At 40.7% G+C, this 16,177-nt stretch overlaps 1 protein-coding gene across 4 annotated transcripts in view; it reads right to left on the minus strand.

Moving 5' to 3' along the window:
• Positions 1 to 16,177, minus strand: part of MTHFD1L (methylenetetrahydrofolate dehydrogenase (NADP+ dependent) 1 like) — a 158,688-nt gene that overhangs the window by 83,119 nt on the left and 59,392 nt on the right. For all 4 annotated transcript variants that reach the window (XM_068938738.1, XM_068938739.1, XM_068938736.1 and 1 more), the window contains exons 19-20: positions 14,817 to 14,885; positions 8,630 to 8,741 (exon numbers count right to left, since the gene is read on the minus strand). In XM_068938738.1, the coding sequence (XP_068794839.1) occupies positions 8,630 to 8,741; positions 14,817 to 14,885 (181 nt within the window). The remainder of the gene's footprint in view (positions 1 to 8,629; positions 8,742 to 14,816; positions 14,886 to 16,177) is intronic.

Genomic DNA, 16,177 nt, shown 5'->3' on the forward strand with positions numbered 1-16,177 from the left:
CAAAGGGGGGGCAGGAGAGGATTTTTTGTTTCAACTTGAAGCCAAGATTTAGCGTGCGTGAAAAAACGGAGTTTACTTTTACTTTGGCGGAAGTGACAAAAGAAATAAAAAGTGCACCTGGGATGTGAATGGAATACCATTCACAAGTGAACGGCAAAGATTCTTAGGTGATCTGGCAGTAACAATGACTTAACATGCAGTTGGTGCTACCACTAGGTCTCGTGCTATCCGACCATGATTACAAGTGTCTAATACCAGCTAACATAGCATCACTTTCCTTTCCCATCCCTGCTGCCTCAGCTGGGCTAGCTCAACTGCTTGAGAGCTGCACTATGAATGGGAGCAGAGAAAACTTTTTAAAGTTTTGTACGCCCTCATCTAGTTTGTAGTACGTAGAATGGAGTCAATAACACCTGCTCTGATAATGCTGTCAAGCGTCTCCTACTATGAAAATGTAGCTGCCTTGTGCTTTAACACCTAAGCAAGAAAAAAAGACATTTTGTTCAAATAGCAAAATGCCATTGTGGCATTGTGTTTTCTTTCTTGCCAAACTGAGTAGGACTGAAGAAGTCAGAGACAGAATTAAACAAGGTAAAAAGAAGCTGGATGAAATCTGAAAAATTAGAACTCTCCAGAGGGTCACCACGTGGACCTCGTTTCTATTCATACTAAGCAACAAAAAATTAAAACATAAATCCTTGAACTCAACATTTAAATTTAACATATCAGATATACTACTGGTGCCAAATGAAGTTTAGTCAAAGTATTTAGGCTTTATTTCCTTCTATGGAGAAAGACTACTACTAAGACACTACTGAAGTTTATTCACTTAGTGTATTAAACATACTATTTTTATAAGGTGGTTTATAAACTTCTGTTAAACAGTGTCAGCTCTTACGGTATGTATGAAAAACACAACTTGTATGTAACAACTTGTATGTTTGAAACACAACTTTGTATGCACTGCACAGATAGCTAGAGCAGCTAGCATCATTAGTTTGCTTATTCTAACAAGAGTACTAGTGCAATAAAGAGAGTCAATTATTTAGCTTATAAAATTTACTGCTTCTACTTAGGTTTGTTAGACATTTTTAATGGTATAAAGTCTCTCCGATATAACTAAGTAGAGCAATTAAGGAAAGAAACAGAAAGTGAATCTTTCTTAAGAAAGAGAGCAATGATTTGCAATAATCTTCCTTTTCTCATGCTCTATCAGGAAAGATAGAACTGTGCGTGACCTTGTCCAATACTATGCGCTTTCAGCATAGAATGGGATGTGCTTAGGAGTAGGAAAGAAAGCAACTGCCAAACATGTAGTCCAAACCTTAAAAACATAGTTCATTAGGAGTTTGTCTTTGGATTCTGAAAACATAGTGATGGTTCACTTCCCTTCTCTCGGATTTACAACTGTTCTTCTTAGTTGAAACATCTTCAATAGATTAAAGAGATGGATGGGGCAATCTGCTGAGTTGTTTATTGCAATAATTTCTGACACACTGACAAATCTGACTCAGAGAATCTCCCTTCTCCTCCTTGTTTATCCTCTAAACCTTCGAAACATCAGGAAGAACAACAGTTCATCCTTTCTATTCACCTTAACATTAAGAAAGACTCTGGTGCAGAAAAGGAACTTGGAGTTAAAAAAAAAAAAAAAAAAGGGATTTTGTTGCTTTAAACCAACAGAGGATGAGGGATGAGTGGCAATGAGAGGTGATATAAGAAACTCTGACGATGTCAGCTGTGTTAAGTGCTTACCCCTTCCTGAGTGTCCTGTCACGAACAAGTGACCAGCTGTGTCCTGTGTTGATGAAGTTCCCAAAGTTTCCCTTTCCTTTCCTATGAGTATCTCCTTTCCCTTCTTAGTCAGGCTGTCAACATACATGCTCACTGGAATAACTAAGGATTGCAAAAAAAATTTGCTCACGTGGCATGCCTGAAGTGTGACAAGCTAGAATTCTTCTCCAATTCAAGATACTTCTCTTTCAACAAACCTTTGCTCCTAGTGAGACATTTAGGATAGAGAACTAGAACAAATTTCAACTCATGAAGGTCTGATCCTTCTTTTGTACTCCTTCCTCAGGCAAGACGTGCCTCCTGTAAGCCTTCAGGACACCACACCATTGATCTACTCACAAATTATTCTAAGAAATACGCTTTTTTTCCCCTTAGAAACTATCACAGAAAAGGAAATTGCTGGGTGAGCGGCAAGGCAACACCACTGCAACAAAGGCAACCAGCGTTGTCTTGTTTCCCATGCCTCGCCAGCTCCCTGTCAGTAGGCGCCCATTGCCTCTTGGCCTTCAACTAACTGGCAAATCTTTCTAGGACAAGGACTGCCTCTTTTTGTTCTACATTTATGCAGTGCTTCTGACTGGGACTCCTAACCGCCAGCAGTTACAGCGTGGTTGAACCCACACACTACATCCCAAACCCTTGAAGGGGAGGGACAGAGCCTTGTGTCTTCAAGAACACTCATAGATCAACATCTTGTGAAATTTGTATTCCCTGTACTGCAACATTTTTATGCGGCAAAATATTATCAGCCACACTCGCCTCCTTAAATAGTGTGATCCTTAGAGTTAATACATGAGAAACACTTGATTTTATTTGTTGTGTTGGTACAGATACAGAACTTCTGCTGTCACGGAAACATATACAGCAATTCTTTGCTCATTTACCATAATCATTCTAAGCTAGACAGCCAGAAACCTGGTTAATGATCCTGTTTGCCAATACTGCCATTATGCATCTGAAACGATCAAAATCTTCCACTTTTGAGTAATACTCAGAAACCATGGAGGAAAAAAAGAACAGACATAGAGGTCATTTCAGAGGAGTACTTTTCGCAAAAATCAAGATACACTCCCCTTAAGTGTAAAATAAGAACAGAGAGCACAGGAGAAACTTGTAAAACATTAAAACTTCACAGAAGCAGAACATTTATCCTCAAGGCTGTCAGTAAAAACTTCAGCTGCAATTTATACCAGGCGTGGCGCTCAGTATTAACGGGCTTTAGTGGATTGGCCTCGACTTTGAAATTGTTCCTGCATCAGAGGTCAGAGCAATGAAGAACAAAAGGACAATGAAAGGTTAACACCACAAAGAAAAACAAGAAATAACCACCTAAATACAGATAAAGATATATTTCCCCGCTCAGTCATAAATAGATGACTCGGACTAAATGCCCAGCTCCTTTCCCTGCCACTTTGCAGAAACGTCAGCCGTCCTTGCTGTTCAGCAATCTGAGATCTAGAACCAGTTTAACAAGTCAGTTTAGGCAAATTTTAACACAAAAGGAAAATTAAAAGCCTGAAGGAGATTGCAGGCTGCTGCCGCAGCGTGCAGCTTCCCAGGGCTGTGCAGCGCGCTCCCCCCACGAGCTCCTCGCAGGTGCCGGGCGAAACCGGAGAGGGCCTGCCGAGGGGCTGGCTGCGCCCTGGCCCCGTGCAGCCGCCACGCGTGCTGACAGCAGTGACAAGAGGAATTTGCAGTTAAATGGTGCAGGGGAAGAGGCACGAAGCAGTAAAAGGCTGATAGCACAAACAGGCAAGAGAGGCACCCAAAGCTAGCTGAACCGCTGCGCTTAAAATGCAGTTTTCTCTTACCAGAGAAAAATTAAGAGCAAAAGGACTTTGAACTGTCAGTATGTCAGGGAAGGGTGAATGGACAAACTGACCTAAAGGGCTTAGGCTGTCTCGAACTTGCAAGGATCTGGGATTGCCGTGGGCATCTGAAACTGAAGCAGGGAATGCCTTGAATTAGTTGCCATTCACAATAGGCCTCAATGGCTGGATTTTGTTTAGATTTGTTTTTTCATCCAGACTGCCCACAATACTGTTAGTCAGCAGTATTCAAAAGGCACAGCAAGTAGAAAGGCCAAGTACCACAAAGCCCAATTCCATATGTAGAACAAACAGAAAAACAGAGAGAAGATAAGGTTTACAAATAAATGTTAAAGGAAGACTTTGGGAGCATTCTTGTGCCTTGGCTGCCGAACAGGGTCACACAAACAGTGGGACCTGCACAAATGAGACTGCTGTTTCACTGCTGGCTGTCCCACATTACCCGCCCCTGCTCCGACTATGGTGTTTTTGTGACTCTGGGCTGAACTGCTTCTGTGTTAAGTCAGCAGAAAACTAAGCCAACAAAAAAGGGGAATAGGTTTCTGCCGGGATGTCGTGCAAAAGCTGTTCAGCGCAGGCTGAGAAAGGAGACCGGCTTAGCTGCTGTAGCACTGCAGGCTCAGGCTGACTAGCTATTGCATCCACAGAATTTTATTGGCACTGTAAAGCTCCAAACCAGATTATAATTTTACAAATATTTATTTCAGCAAAAACACTAGCTTATGCAGCTTCTCTCCTCGTCCCCTTGCTGCGCGTGCAACTGTTTGCCCTGCCACTGCGTGTGAGGGGAAGGAAGGGGATTTTTTGTTGTTGTTGCTTTTAATGAAGACCAGTTCCCCAGTTTAGTTTATCATGTGGCTCTGTAAACAGGTGTGTTGGCAAAACCAAGGGGTTGCACAGGAGTGGAAACAAGCAGCTGCAGGGAGGAGGCTGCTTAAACTATCAGGGAAAGAAATAATAAGGAAATGTTTGTGAAACTATGTTGCAAGTTCAGGCCATACTGTCCTGCTTAGCACAGCGCAGACACCTAGCAGGAGATCAATTCTGCTCTTAAAATAACTAGGGCTTAATTAAAACAAACAAACAAACAAATAGAAACAAAAACAGCCCCCCCCCCACTGAAAACACCAAGTAATTTCTCATGTCCCTGCTTTGGGTGCAGCTGCAGAAGGTTGGGAGCCAATCTAACAGCTCACTGTCCCCAAGATGCTTCTCCTGGCCATGAAGTCTTGCCCTTTATCTTACGCTATTTCCAACACCCCCTGGATCCCCTCACAAGCTTATGCAACTAAGCCACATGGTAAAACATGAACTGAAATCACTAAAACAAGAATCTTATGAGAGCCAGATCCAACGCAAGGAGAGGACTGGGACTGCACAGGAACAGGTCGGGGCAAGATAAAAAATGTGAGGCAGTCAAATATTTTACTTCTAAGAGGAGTGGATAACTAAGTTGCTTCAGATACTTACAGAACTGCAGTACAGCTGTCCTGAATTCTTACTGTCTGCATTACCTACAGGATCAGCAAGTTTCAATGACAATATGGTGCTAAGACAAACATTACACACAAACAGGATACGGTGGAGTTTCTTGCTAATTTTTGCTGTGAAGCTTCACAGAGCTCTGAGCTCTCCACCTGTATAGATGTGAAACTCATTGTGGACTGGTGCACATTTTATATCCATCACTTTAGACTTAAACTGGTTAGGGGCAGACAGGACGGCAATTAATAAACCAGCTGTTCACCACACTCTGCCAATGTGCCCTGACTATTCACCAGAAACAGTTATTTTTTAAACTTGTAGAGCTTTCAGTAAACAAAGCCATTAGAGCAACTGCTTACGCTTGTTACTACCTGCAAACTATATTTAGGTAGGCGCCAAGTCATGCTAACGTTCCTTGCTCTGCTGGGAGTGAGGCTGTCTCATTTTGATGATAGTTTCATGGGAATTTGTTTTGTAGAATAAAATCTGGAAGAAGAGACCTTAGCTGGCAGCACAGGAAGATGAAATTATTGCAGCTACGCTGCTCTGCCTCCCTGCTGCAGAGAAAGCAGGGCTAAAGACAAACAAAACAAAAAAGTGTGTTAAAGACAAAATAGGGGGACAAAGCAAAAAAAAAAAAAAAAAAAAAAAGGCCTGAAATGTAAGGATATGCTTGCAGTGCCTGAATGGAGAGGAATCCAAACCCAAGGCAATTCTTTTGGGCTCCAAAAACTGGATCAAGAGGACTGCGGCCAGCCTGCTCCCACTGAGATGATACAAACCAGACTTCCCACTTGAAAAGGTTACTTACTGTAGAAACGAAGTCACTGGATCCAGCCTATGAAAAATGTTAGGCACTCTAACTGCTTTTGCTTTTCATTCTACAAAGCCATGCAGCAACAAACAGGCTTATTGAAATACTGATTCCATTATCTTAAAATAATAAAGGTATTCAGAATGCAAAATGTGCTCACTTTGAGTGGATGACTGTTACAGGGAAACGAACAGATGTTTCTTAGCTTTGTAATAGCAACACACTGGTGAAAAAACCCGTTCTGTGAAATGACGACGCATTTTCAAAAGGATACACAAATACACAACACACACCCAAACTACCTTGAAAACCTCATGTTTCATCACCTAGACTACAATACTTTTTTTTCTTACGCAGTGCAGCATTTCCTTAGTTACCATATCCAACCATGAGAGGTGAAGGCAGAATACTGAATCAAACTCTTCCCAAGAATGCTCTTGCTAACAAAATGTTACATGCAAATGTCCAACAATCTTTGCAAATTATATTGACTTAGAAGGGCAGAGTTAGCAAAGCTGACTGTAGCTACTATCGCTGTTAATAATATTCCACAAGGATCTAAAAATCCTTGTGTGCGCTCTGCTATAATTTACCAACTTAAAAAAAAGAAGAATGAAGAGTATTTGTTCCAGGCCCAGAAGAGTAAAGGAGTTTAGAAACTTAGATCTATAACGATGAGTAACTAGAGATGAGAAAATAGCAAATAAATAATATTTAAATAGAAAAAACCCTCAAGATAATGGAACTCAGATAAACCAAGCAATTTCTGCCTGCTCTACCTTTTTGTTGTTATCCAGAGAACAAAGGTATACATTGCACAATTTCTGGAGGTCTTTTTCAAACTCAGCATGGTCTACAGATTTTAATCCTTTACTCCTTGTACTGGTATTAATCATTATTACTTTTTAAAATCGCTATAAAAAGATAACCTGATATCTTTTTGTTCACTGGTGTACCATTTTGTACAAGAATTTTTAATAATCTATACCTGTGAATATGTAGGTTGAATTGCATATATATACACACACACACAAATGGTATACACAGTCTATACAACAATGCAGCCAATCTTTCTATCCTCTCTAGGATTACCAGTGATTTTAAATAGAAACAACGCTGCCAAGTAATTTGATCCTCTTTGTCATTTATAGCAGTATGTAGATATGACATAAGCACAGATGCATGCTTTTCCCTGCTAATTTCAGGGCATTAGTAGAGCAGATAGGAAACCTCAGGTTTCCCAGTACTGCAGCTCTTCAAAAGCACTGTTCCATAGGTACTCAAAGTGCAATTTTAGGATTAATTTAAACCAACCTGGCCTGCTGCCTGCTCTCCCACTGTTCCTAGCTGTATATTCTTGCCTTCTCCTTTGCTCTAAGACGAGCAGAAGTGCAATTGCAGTAAGGAGGTTCAAGAAAGCTCATCCAGTTGAAAGCTCATCACTTATTCTCACTAGATTATGATATGGTTCTAAGTTAATTAAAACAATTTAAATTGGGGCTGCTCTGGTCCCCCTTCTCTCTCACCCCCGTTTCTTGCATTTCTTTGCATTTCTTTGCAATGCAGATAGCAGGGTGTTCAGTGTACAGAAAAGGGAATGGTTGCAAAAATGCAAAGGTCACTGCTACCGTAGCATGTTAATGCCCCTTTTCTTTCATTAAATCTGAAGTTTAAAAACACAAAAAATATTTATAACATCTAGTTCACTGTTGAATCACAAGTTTATTTTGTCTGCTATACTACAGCAAGATTCCCCGAGTTTCCTGCTCTAGAATCATACTGTTACTGTTCAGATTCGCAACGTGGCAGAGTATTTAAATAGCTACTACCCTCTAGAGCAAATGTCACTAATTAGTGCAGCACTGGATGCAGTGCTTGAACCTCATACTAAAAATAGTCTGTTTACATATTTAAGAATCTTAAGCTTCCGGAAGTCAGCACTAAAATATCAGCACCCAGATTCTAACACAAGCCAAGTTCCAACTCTGGTATTAGTTAGGACAATTTCAGTTTGAAAGCATCCACTGTGTATTGAGGATGTTTGAGGTACACTAAGATTTAGCACTTCACCTCACAGCAAGTTCTACATGTCTGTTGTGGAAACTCTGCAGGCAGAACTATTAATATAAAAATTGTCCATCCCTCCATCCATCCATGGTTGCTTTCACGTGAAGACGACAGCCTCGTGAGCTTTCACCATGTAGCTGGGCCAACCTAATGCCTCACTGCCACCAAAAAAAGGCAGTCTCACTCTTTTTCTTTTACCGCCTCCCATCTGCTCCCAGCCTTTCTGTTCCCTTTGCTCTGGCTCAGGTTCTCATCTGACCCCGATTTGGCTTAGCTTGCTGAACTGGCAGAGGAATAATCCAACAAAGAAAAGTGAATGTTTTCTGTCAGTTTAGCCAGAGGGATCAGACGAATACTAATACAAGGAAATACAGGACACCTCTTTCAAGTACTCTTTCAGAGTAATCAAGTCATTTAATTGATTCAGCTATCTTGTGGAACCTCAAACTCAGTGCTGGGGACAACTGAGACAAAGGGTGGTAACAGAATTAGTGTTTGGGGATTTTTTTTTAAATACATTCTCTTTAAGATTATTATTAATATTAACCTGAAATAGAATTGCACTTTCATTTTTCACATTACATTACTGTTTGCCAACTTACCAAAAAAACATAATGCAATAAACAGAACAATAACTTACCAACAAATCCTTTTTCTCCGACTAACTTAAGGGCGATTTTATCTGCCAAAACAGAAGAATTCCCATGTGCAATATTAGCAAAAGGTCCAGCGTGAACAAATACTGGTGTTCCCTAAAGAAGAGAAAATACATATATTTTAATAATATAACAGATAGCAAAGAATGCTAACCCAATAGACACATGCAGACTAATCAAGGTGCTATACAAACCAAAAACACATATAACAAATAAGTGCTAACTGTCAGATAATTTGGGGGTTTTAGACACATTTCAGGTGTTGGAGATATCACCTCAACTATCTTACTACACAATACTCAAACAAACACACACCTTTGTCATACTAACACTTTTAAAAATTCCCCAGCTAGTGAAAGAAAAGTTAAGAGAGCAGCTCTGGATTATCTACATCAATGTTCTTCACACATTTGGGATTTGCAGCTACTGCCAACCCTTAAAATTTCAGGCAAGTACTGTGCAATTTTCCTCAACTTTCGACAAGAAAAACCATTTAATGAGGACAGGTTTCCATGGATCAGCTGCAGGCCACTTCCAACAGCCCCATGAACCACAACTTACTTCTAAGCATATAATAAAAGCTGGTTGTGTCTTTTTTCCTCCACAGTATTTTAAGAAAAGAACCTTTAAATGCAAAAAATTTTCCATGTTTTTCATAAAACTTCAGAACAATTGGATTACAATGGCAAAATACTTAAGTTACTATAACTAAATTGAAAGATTTAATCTTTCTTATAGTATTATAAAGTAATATCCTCCATACATTCTTAATGAAAGACAGACCACTTAAGGGAAATTGACCCAAATCAAACCTTCAAAAAACACAATTTTCCTGTCTTAGTAAAACTGAATACAAATCATATACAAAATATCAACAAATATCTGTTCTTATTGTATTATCCAGAAGTGATTACACACAAATAATTGTTTTCTTCAGAGCAAAGACAAATAACTTTTTAGCCACTAGCACATTAAGCTTCAAGGTCCTTCTAAGGTTTTTTTTTTTTTTAAATTGAGAGTGGCAAAAGGAGAATATGCACACATATAGGTGAGCAATGTTCTCTAAAAGTTGGACAATTAAGGTAGAACCCAAAGTCAGTTCTGCCTCCCTTCATGTATGGGAGAAGAAACAATGGAACAGAAGCACAAAAAGAAAATAAACCAGAAATTCATGCCCTGTAACAAGAAAAATAACGTAGGTCATCATCACAAGACACTGACATCATCGTATTTACTCAGAGAATACCTTTTTTCCTGCTTTCTGTCTGTTAGTGATCAAATACTGCAATATGAATTGGGTTTTAATATACTCAGGCAAAAATTTAACTGGAACTAGGTACGCTTTCAAATTACAACTTAGTTTCCTCTGTTTCAAAGTTTCTTACTGACATTTGGGCCTCAATCTAATGAGAGATGCTCTATAAAATAAAAAAATTACTCCTGGCCCAAAGTGCTTATAACTTGAAGTAAAACAGCAAAACACTTCGGCTTATCTAAGCTGATCCTTCCTCAATTTTTACTTCTACTTTAATCCAGTATTTACCCTCCAAGCACTTAAATAAGACTGCTGTCTGTTTTCAGTTACTGGATTTAAATAAACTGGAACTATTCTGACTTGTGTTTTAATTATTCAGTAGGTTTAATTCTATTCTTCTAAGTCCTTAATTCCTTGAAGTAAGCAATTACAGGGCCACTCTCATTACAGGCCAGCATGCACACCAGCTGATGCAATATGTGGAAGCAGGAACACGGCTGCTGAGAGGGTAGCCCAGCCCATACCTGCAGCAGCTATGCACTGAGCGACAGCTAGGGCCAGAAGGATCTCCCACACCATTCCCTGAATTGTGCTTTGGGGTTTTGCCCACATAGTGTGGATGGGAAGGAGGTTTGGACTGAAGGATCCAATATTGCAGAATCACGGAATGGTTGAGGTTGGAAGGGACGTCTGGAGATCATCTAGTCCAACACCCCTGCTCAAGCAGGGTCACTCAGAGCACATTACCCGGGATTGTGTCCAGATGGCTTTTGAATATCTCCAGGGAAGGAGACTCCACTACCTCTCTGGGCAACCTGCCCCAGGGTGCTCTGTCACCCTCCCAGGAAAGAAGTTTTTCCTGGGACTTCCTGGGAAGATGGAACTTCTTGTGTTTCAGTTTCTGCCTGTTGCCTCTCGTCCTGTCACTGGGCACCACGGAGAAGACTCTGGCCTCATCCTCTTGACACTCCCCCTGCAGATACTTGTACACATTGATCAGATCCCCTCTCAGTATTCTCTTCCCCAGGCTAAACAGGCCCAGCTCTTCCAGCCTTTCCTCCCAGGAGAGAGGCTCCAGTACCTCCATCATTTTCATAGCCCTCCCTGGACTCGCTCCAGGAGCTCCATGTCTCTCTTGCACTCCAGATGCTGCCTCATCAGGGCTGAGTAGAGGGAGAGGATCACCTCCCTCGACCTACTGGCAACACTCTTCTAATACGCACCAGGATACTGTTGGCCTTCTTGGCCACAAGGGCACATTGCTGCCTCATGGTCAACTTGTTGTCCACCAGGACTCTTAGGTCCCTCTCTGCAGAGTTGCCTTCCAGCAGGTCAGCCCCCAGCCTGTACTGCTGCATGGGGCTACTCCTCCCCAGGTGCAGGACTTGGCACTTGCCTTTGTTGTTCCTCTCTGCCCATGTCTCCAACCTGCTGAGGTCCGTCTGAATGGCAGCACAGCCCTCTTGGGTATCAGTCACTCCTCCTAGTTTTGTATCACCAGCAAACTTGCTGAGGGTGCACTCTGTCCCTTCATCCAGGTCACTGATGAATAAGTTGAACAATATTGGACCCAGTATTGACCCGTGGGGGACACTGCTAGCTACCAACTAGACTAGACTGGATATCCAGAATATTCGTAGCCAAGAGGCCCCCTTCCACTGACTTTAAGTCAAAACACAGTATTAAGCCACTGGCACAGAAAGATGGTCCCCTGGGACTCCACCAGAAGGAAAGGGGGAATTATGTGAATCAGCTGGAAGAAAAATAGTCTAGGGACTTAATGGAGTGAACTCCAGCAGAACCTCGGGAACCTCAGGTACACCCTGGAGAAGGGACAATAAAGTCTTCTTAGAACGACTTCAGCAACTCTGAACAGTCCATGCATCCCCCTCTGCAGAGTGTCACTTACTTTTGTAACACTCTTAATAAGCTACATGTGAAAACAAACAGTGGTTCAGGGATGCATTCCGCCAACAGTTTTAATACAGGAAATTTTATTATCAAAGTTTTAGTAGAAGAAAATAAACTTTGAATGCCAATAAATATCTAAAATGATCTGGCAGCTAAAAGGATGTTTATCATACTTATTACCATCTTCCCCTCCTCTTTTCTGCGAGTGACACTTTAAACGTAACATCAGCAGGCCATCACAGTGCAGCCACTCTGCAGTTACAAAGAGCTGTCCCATACAGCAGCTGTTCTGTTACACAGAGTATAAATAAATGCTAAACATTAAGGGATCAGTTCACAAGGAAACAAATCTGTCATGACAAACATGGATAAACACTATGAAATCATTATGCATATTTCACACTAATCTCAATTCTACAGCATTAGATGTAAATGCTACTGAAGCCTACAGTTATTATAGGTGGAGTCAACAGCACGACGCTCGCATTCCCTGCCATGTTTCTCATTTTGAGATTTTACTGTCATAAAAACCTGCCAATCACTAACTCCTTGAGGCAGCATTACTGGGGAGGGGGTGGCAGGGCTGTGATGGAAATCCACCTGCCTCCAAAAGCAATCAGCCTCTTTAAAAAGCAAAATGAATCAATTCACACATAAAAAGAAGCATTCACACATAAGCTGGCAGTTCAGTTCTGTGCAGGACTGGCATTCAGTCATTTCTGATTTATGAAGTTATAACCATTTTCTCCAGTGCATGCAGAGCCCCCCATAAAGCTAATTTAAGCCTACTGAGTTGGCAGTTCTTTTCTTGTGTTTCACAGGCTCCGTAGAAGCAACGCCTCAGACTGCCACAGCCCACAGCTTAAAGAGTACCCCTCCAAAGGCTCTTCTCCAGATCACAGGAAGGAGTAAATGGGGCTTTCTCTGCAACAGTTACTTGCAGCTGCTGCTAACCACAGACACTATTATTTACAAATCATCCCAAATTAACTATCAGTATCAGCTGGAAGCCACCCTGAAGATCTCCTGCTCCTCCTTCTCAGGCAGTCTTTTTGCCATTCTCCAGTGCCAGAGAGATCTGGAAGACCTGCCTTGTTGAGCTGTTTCATCCCTGCTTGCAGGACAAGTGCCCTGAACAGCCTGAGCTGCATTTGTGCTTCGTGCAATCACATTATTCAATTTTTCACCACCAGCAAGGTGTAGACACTGGATGTCCTTGTCACAGGATCGTTACTGACGTTATTGTTACCAAAGAGAGAGAATGTGCATTCTTGGATAGGTGACCCAAAGTGGCCTGCACACCAAGAGGTATTCAAAGGGTGACAAAAGTTTGTCTTTGAGATTCAAATGGCAGGAGTGGAGCATAAAGGAGGCCTTTGAGCTGCTTTCGTTTGTTGTAGTTTTAAAAATAACTCTATAACAAAAATTTTGGGAAAAAATATCCTTGGCTACCGTAGTCAGGAACCACATAATCAGCAACAGTTTTTGATGAAGCTTGACAGATATTTCAGCCATAGCATAGATTAGACCAGAAAAGAAAACCACAGGAAAGACTGAAACTGTACTGCTTAGAAATGTGAATATAAAGAAATGGAATGAAAAAAAGTGTGAAATTCCCAGAACCAAATGACTATCAATCAAAAGAAATGATTCTGACATTTATAATTGTCCTTTAGAACACTACAACAAAGCCACATTGTTTTCTAATAGATATGCAAGGTGACAACAGAGTGGCAGATTACTCAGAAGCAAAGCTACTTTGTGACCGATGCTTAATGCACACAAACATTATCCAAGTGGCAATTTAATACACATTTCTAGCTGTGAAATACTTCTTGATTCTATGTGATCTCCAATTTCAGCTTTTGGATGTTACAGTACACACACACATACTCTCTTCATGCAGCCACATGAAAAAACAAATGAACTTTGCAGGAGAATCAAGCTGGCTATAGTAAGCGTGACTTAAATCCTATTTTTCTAATAATCCCTGAGAGAAACAAGTTGTCCCCATCCAAACACAACAGCAAAAATGTAGCTATCACTTTGACATGCTGTAGAAAATGAGATTTTTTTTTTTTTTAAACAAGTCTGGGACTGCATTGGTATCCTTCTAAATTCTTCAGCTTTTCACCACACCAGGAATTGTTGTGAAATATTCCAGCAATGTATTTTTGATAGTTAAGTTTTCAATAATATGCATTATTCCAGGTTTTCCCCAAATACCTTTGGTTTTCAAAATTCCTTTGTTATTTACCCTCTTTTCTTCCTCCCTCTCCCCATGAACACTGTTCAGCGCTGGGCTTACTATTCAAAAGCCAGTCACAAAGTTAGGCTGTGCTCCTTCTATTTGTAATTCTTCAAGCTGTTGGAAGAAAGCCCACTAGGAGCGATCGTAAAACATTGCTTGCAAAAACCTGTAAAGCTTCATTTGCCCTCGGAGGGCGCTCTGAAGCATAAACAGGGAGAAAAACCCTCATGTTTTTCTGAACAGCACAAAATACAGCACAGAAGAGAATGGCCTCAGTGAAGCATCTGCCTTCCACTCAGAACAGTGGGCTGTGGGAATCACTGTGGGAACATAAATGTAAAGCAAGCGACATATAGGAAGGAAACTTCCCTAGCAGAGCGAGATGGGAAACAGAAGGGGATTAACGCCTCAGAAGCCCAACCTGCCCTTCTGCTGTGCCCAAGCAGTTCAATGGCACACTGTGCCTTCTTTGCAGCTCTAGGCAAAATTATGACTGAAGCCAGAAGTCTCCCAGAAGGAAAGAAGTGTGTGGGGGGGGGGGGAGGGACCAAAACCCCACACACCAGAAGGGTATAAACGTAGCTCGAGTTGATTAGTTAACATATACAAATGAACATTTGCTAAAATGCCTTTATAGAGTTGACCCCAGCTTGAACCCAGAAAGTTACGTGCTGTCGCCAGAGAGCCGCATGACAAGCGCTATACGGAGTCTGAAAGCTGGAGAAGGAGGGAAGGCATCCCGAGCCGTACTCACCTCTAATGTTTGCATTAGCGTTGGCTTAATTGCGTCTTTCATCAAAACTGCCAAAGCACCTGTTACTCCCTAAAAAACAAGAAAAGTTCACATTTTAACAATATCAATTCTGCGGTGGAATGTTTCTGAGTTATACTTACGCTTACAGCTAAAATAAGAAACCTTATAGCCGAAAGGAGAAAAAGAAAGTGTGTTGAGAAACCACTATGGATTAGCAGTGTTACACAGTTACGTAACAAATTTATTCAGCTCAAGATTTTTAATGTACTGTATTTTCAGAATGTTCCAGAAATATTAATGAATTTACTCTGAATACCCCTAAAATACAGTAGGTAAATATTCTTCTCATTTCACGGAGAGAATAGAACCAAAGTTACTAAGCGACCAGCATGAGGATGTTCACAGGAAGAAAAGAGGAAGCCAAAGCAAAGGCCACTGAGAGACTTGAGAAACCAAGAGGGCAATAACTTGCTAAAACTGCCTGAAGAAATGAAAGATGTATTTCACTCATGACAGAATGGACATCAACAGAACAGATCAATAGCTATCAACAACCAGAAGAGGAATTTTGCAAGACGTGAACAAATACATGAGTAATAGATGCAGCATGAAAGCAGACACAGATTTGTCTAGGGATAAATAACTAAAGTATCATGAGATTAAACATGAAAAACACTTCACAGTGAGGAAAGAGGACAAAAAAGAGCCAAGTGAATTGCTACATTGTAGTTGCAAAGTTTTACTCTTCCCTAAAAATTTTTCTGGCTATTGAGTACACATTTCACACTGACTCAGTTTAATAAGAGAAAAAATATGTTGTTGCTACACTAAATATCAATGTCCGTGTTATAAAAACTGGCTACAGACCGTGCACAGCACTATGAGACTACAAGCAGAGTGCTATCTGGAAACCACAGGCATATATTCCAGTTTGTTCCCAAATTACTTTGATTTTGGAAAGAAAATGTATTTGACTTTAAAGAAATAGCTCACGGATTAAAAAAAATGAAGTACTACTATAAGGAGTGGCTTATAAGCCTGCCAGAGAACACGAAAAACAGATTTTAATAGATCATCATCTTCAAAAGAAACATTAAAACCAAATAAAAAGAGCAGCTGCCGTAAACTGTCTAAAATGAAGGTTTCAAAATGTGGATCTATTCTCTTATTAGCTTATTAAGAGCTGAACAGTATTGTTCAAAGAACCAATTAACCAAAATCTGAACAATAAAAATCAGTGTGAGTATCCTAATGACAGACAGATGAAAGTGGCATTAAGATAGGTGATCTTTTTATAACAACAATGTCTTATACAAATTAAAGTTTTCCCTTTCTGAACTTCACATCTGAACATCAACTTC

This window comes from Struthio camelus, chromosome 3 (assembly GCF_040807025.1).
Source record: "Struthio camelus isolate bStrCam1 chromosome 3, bStrCam1.hap1, whole genome shotgun sequence".
Classification (NCBI taxonomy): domain Eukaryota; kingdom Metazoa; phylum Chordata; class Aves; order Struthioniformes; family Struthionidae; genus Struthio; species Struthio camelus.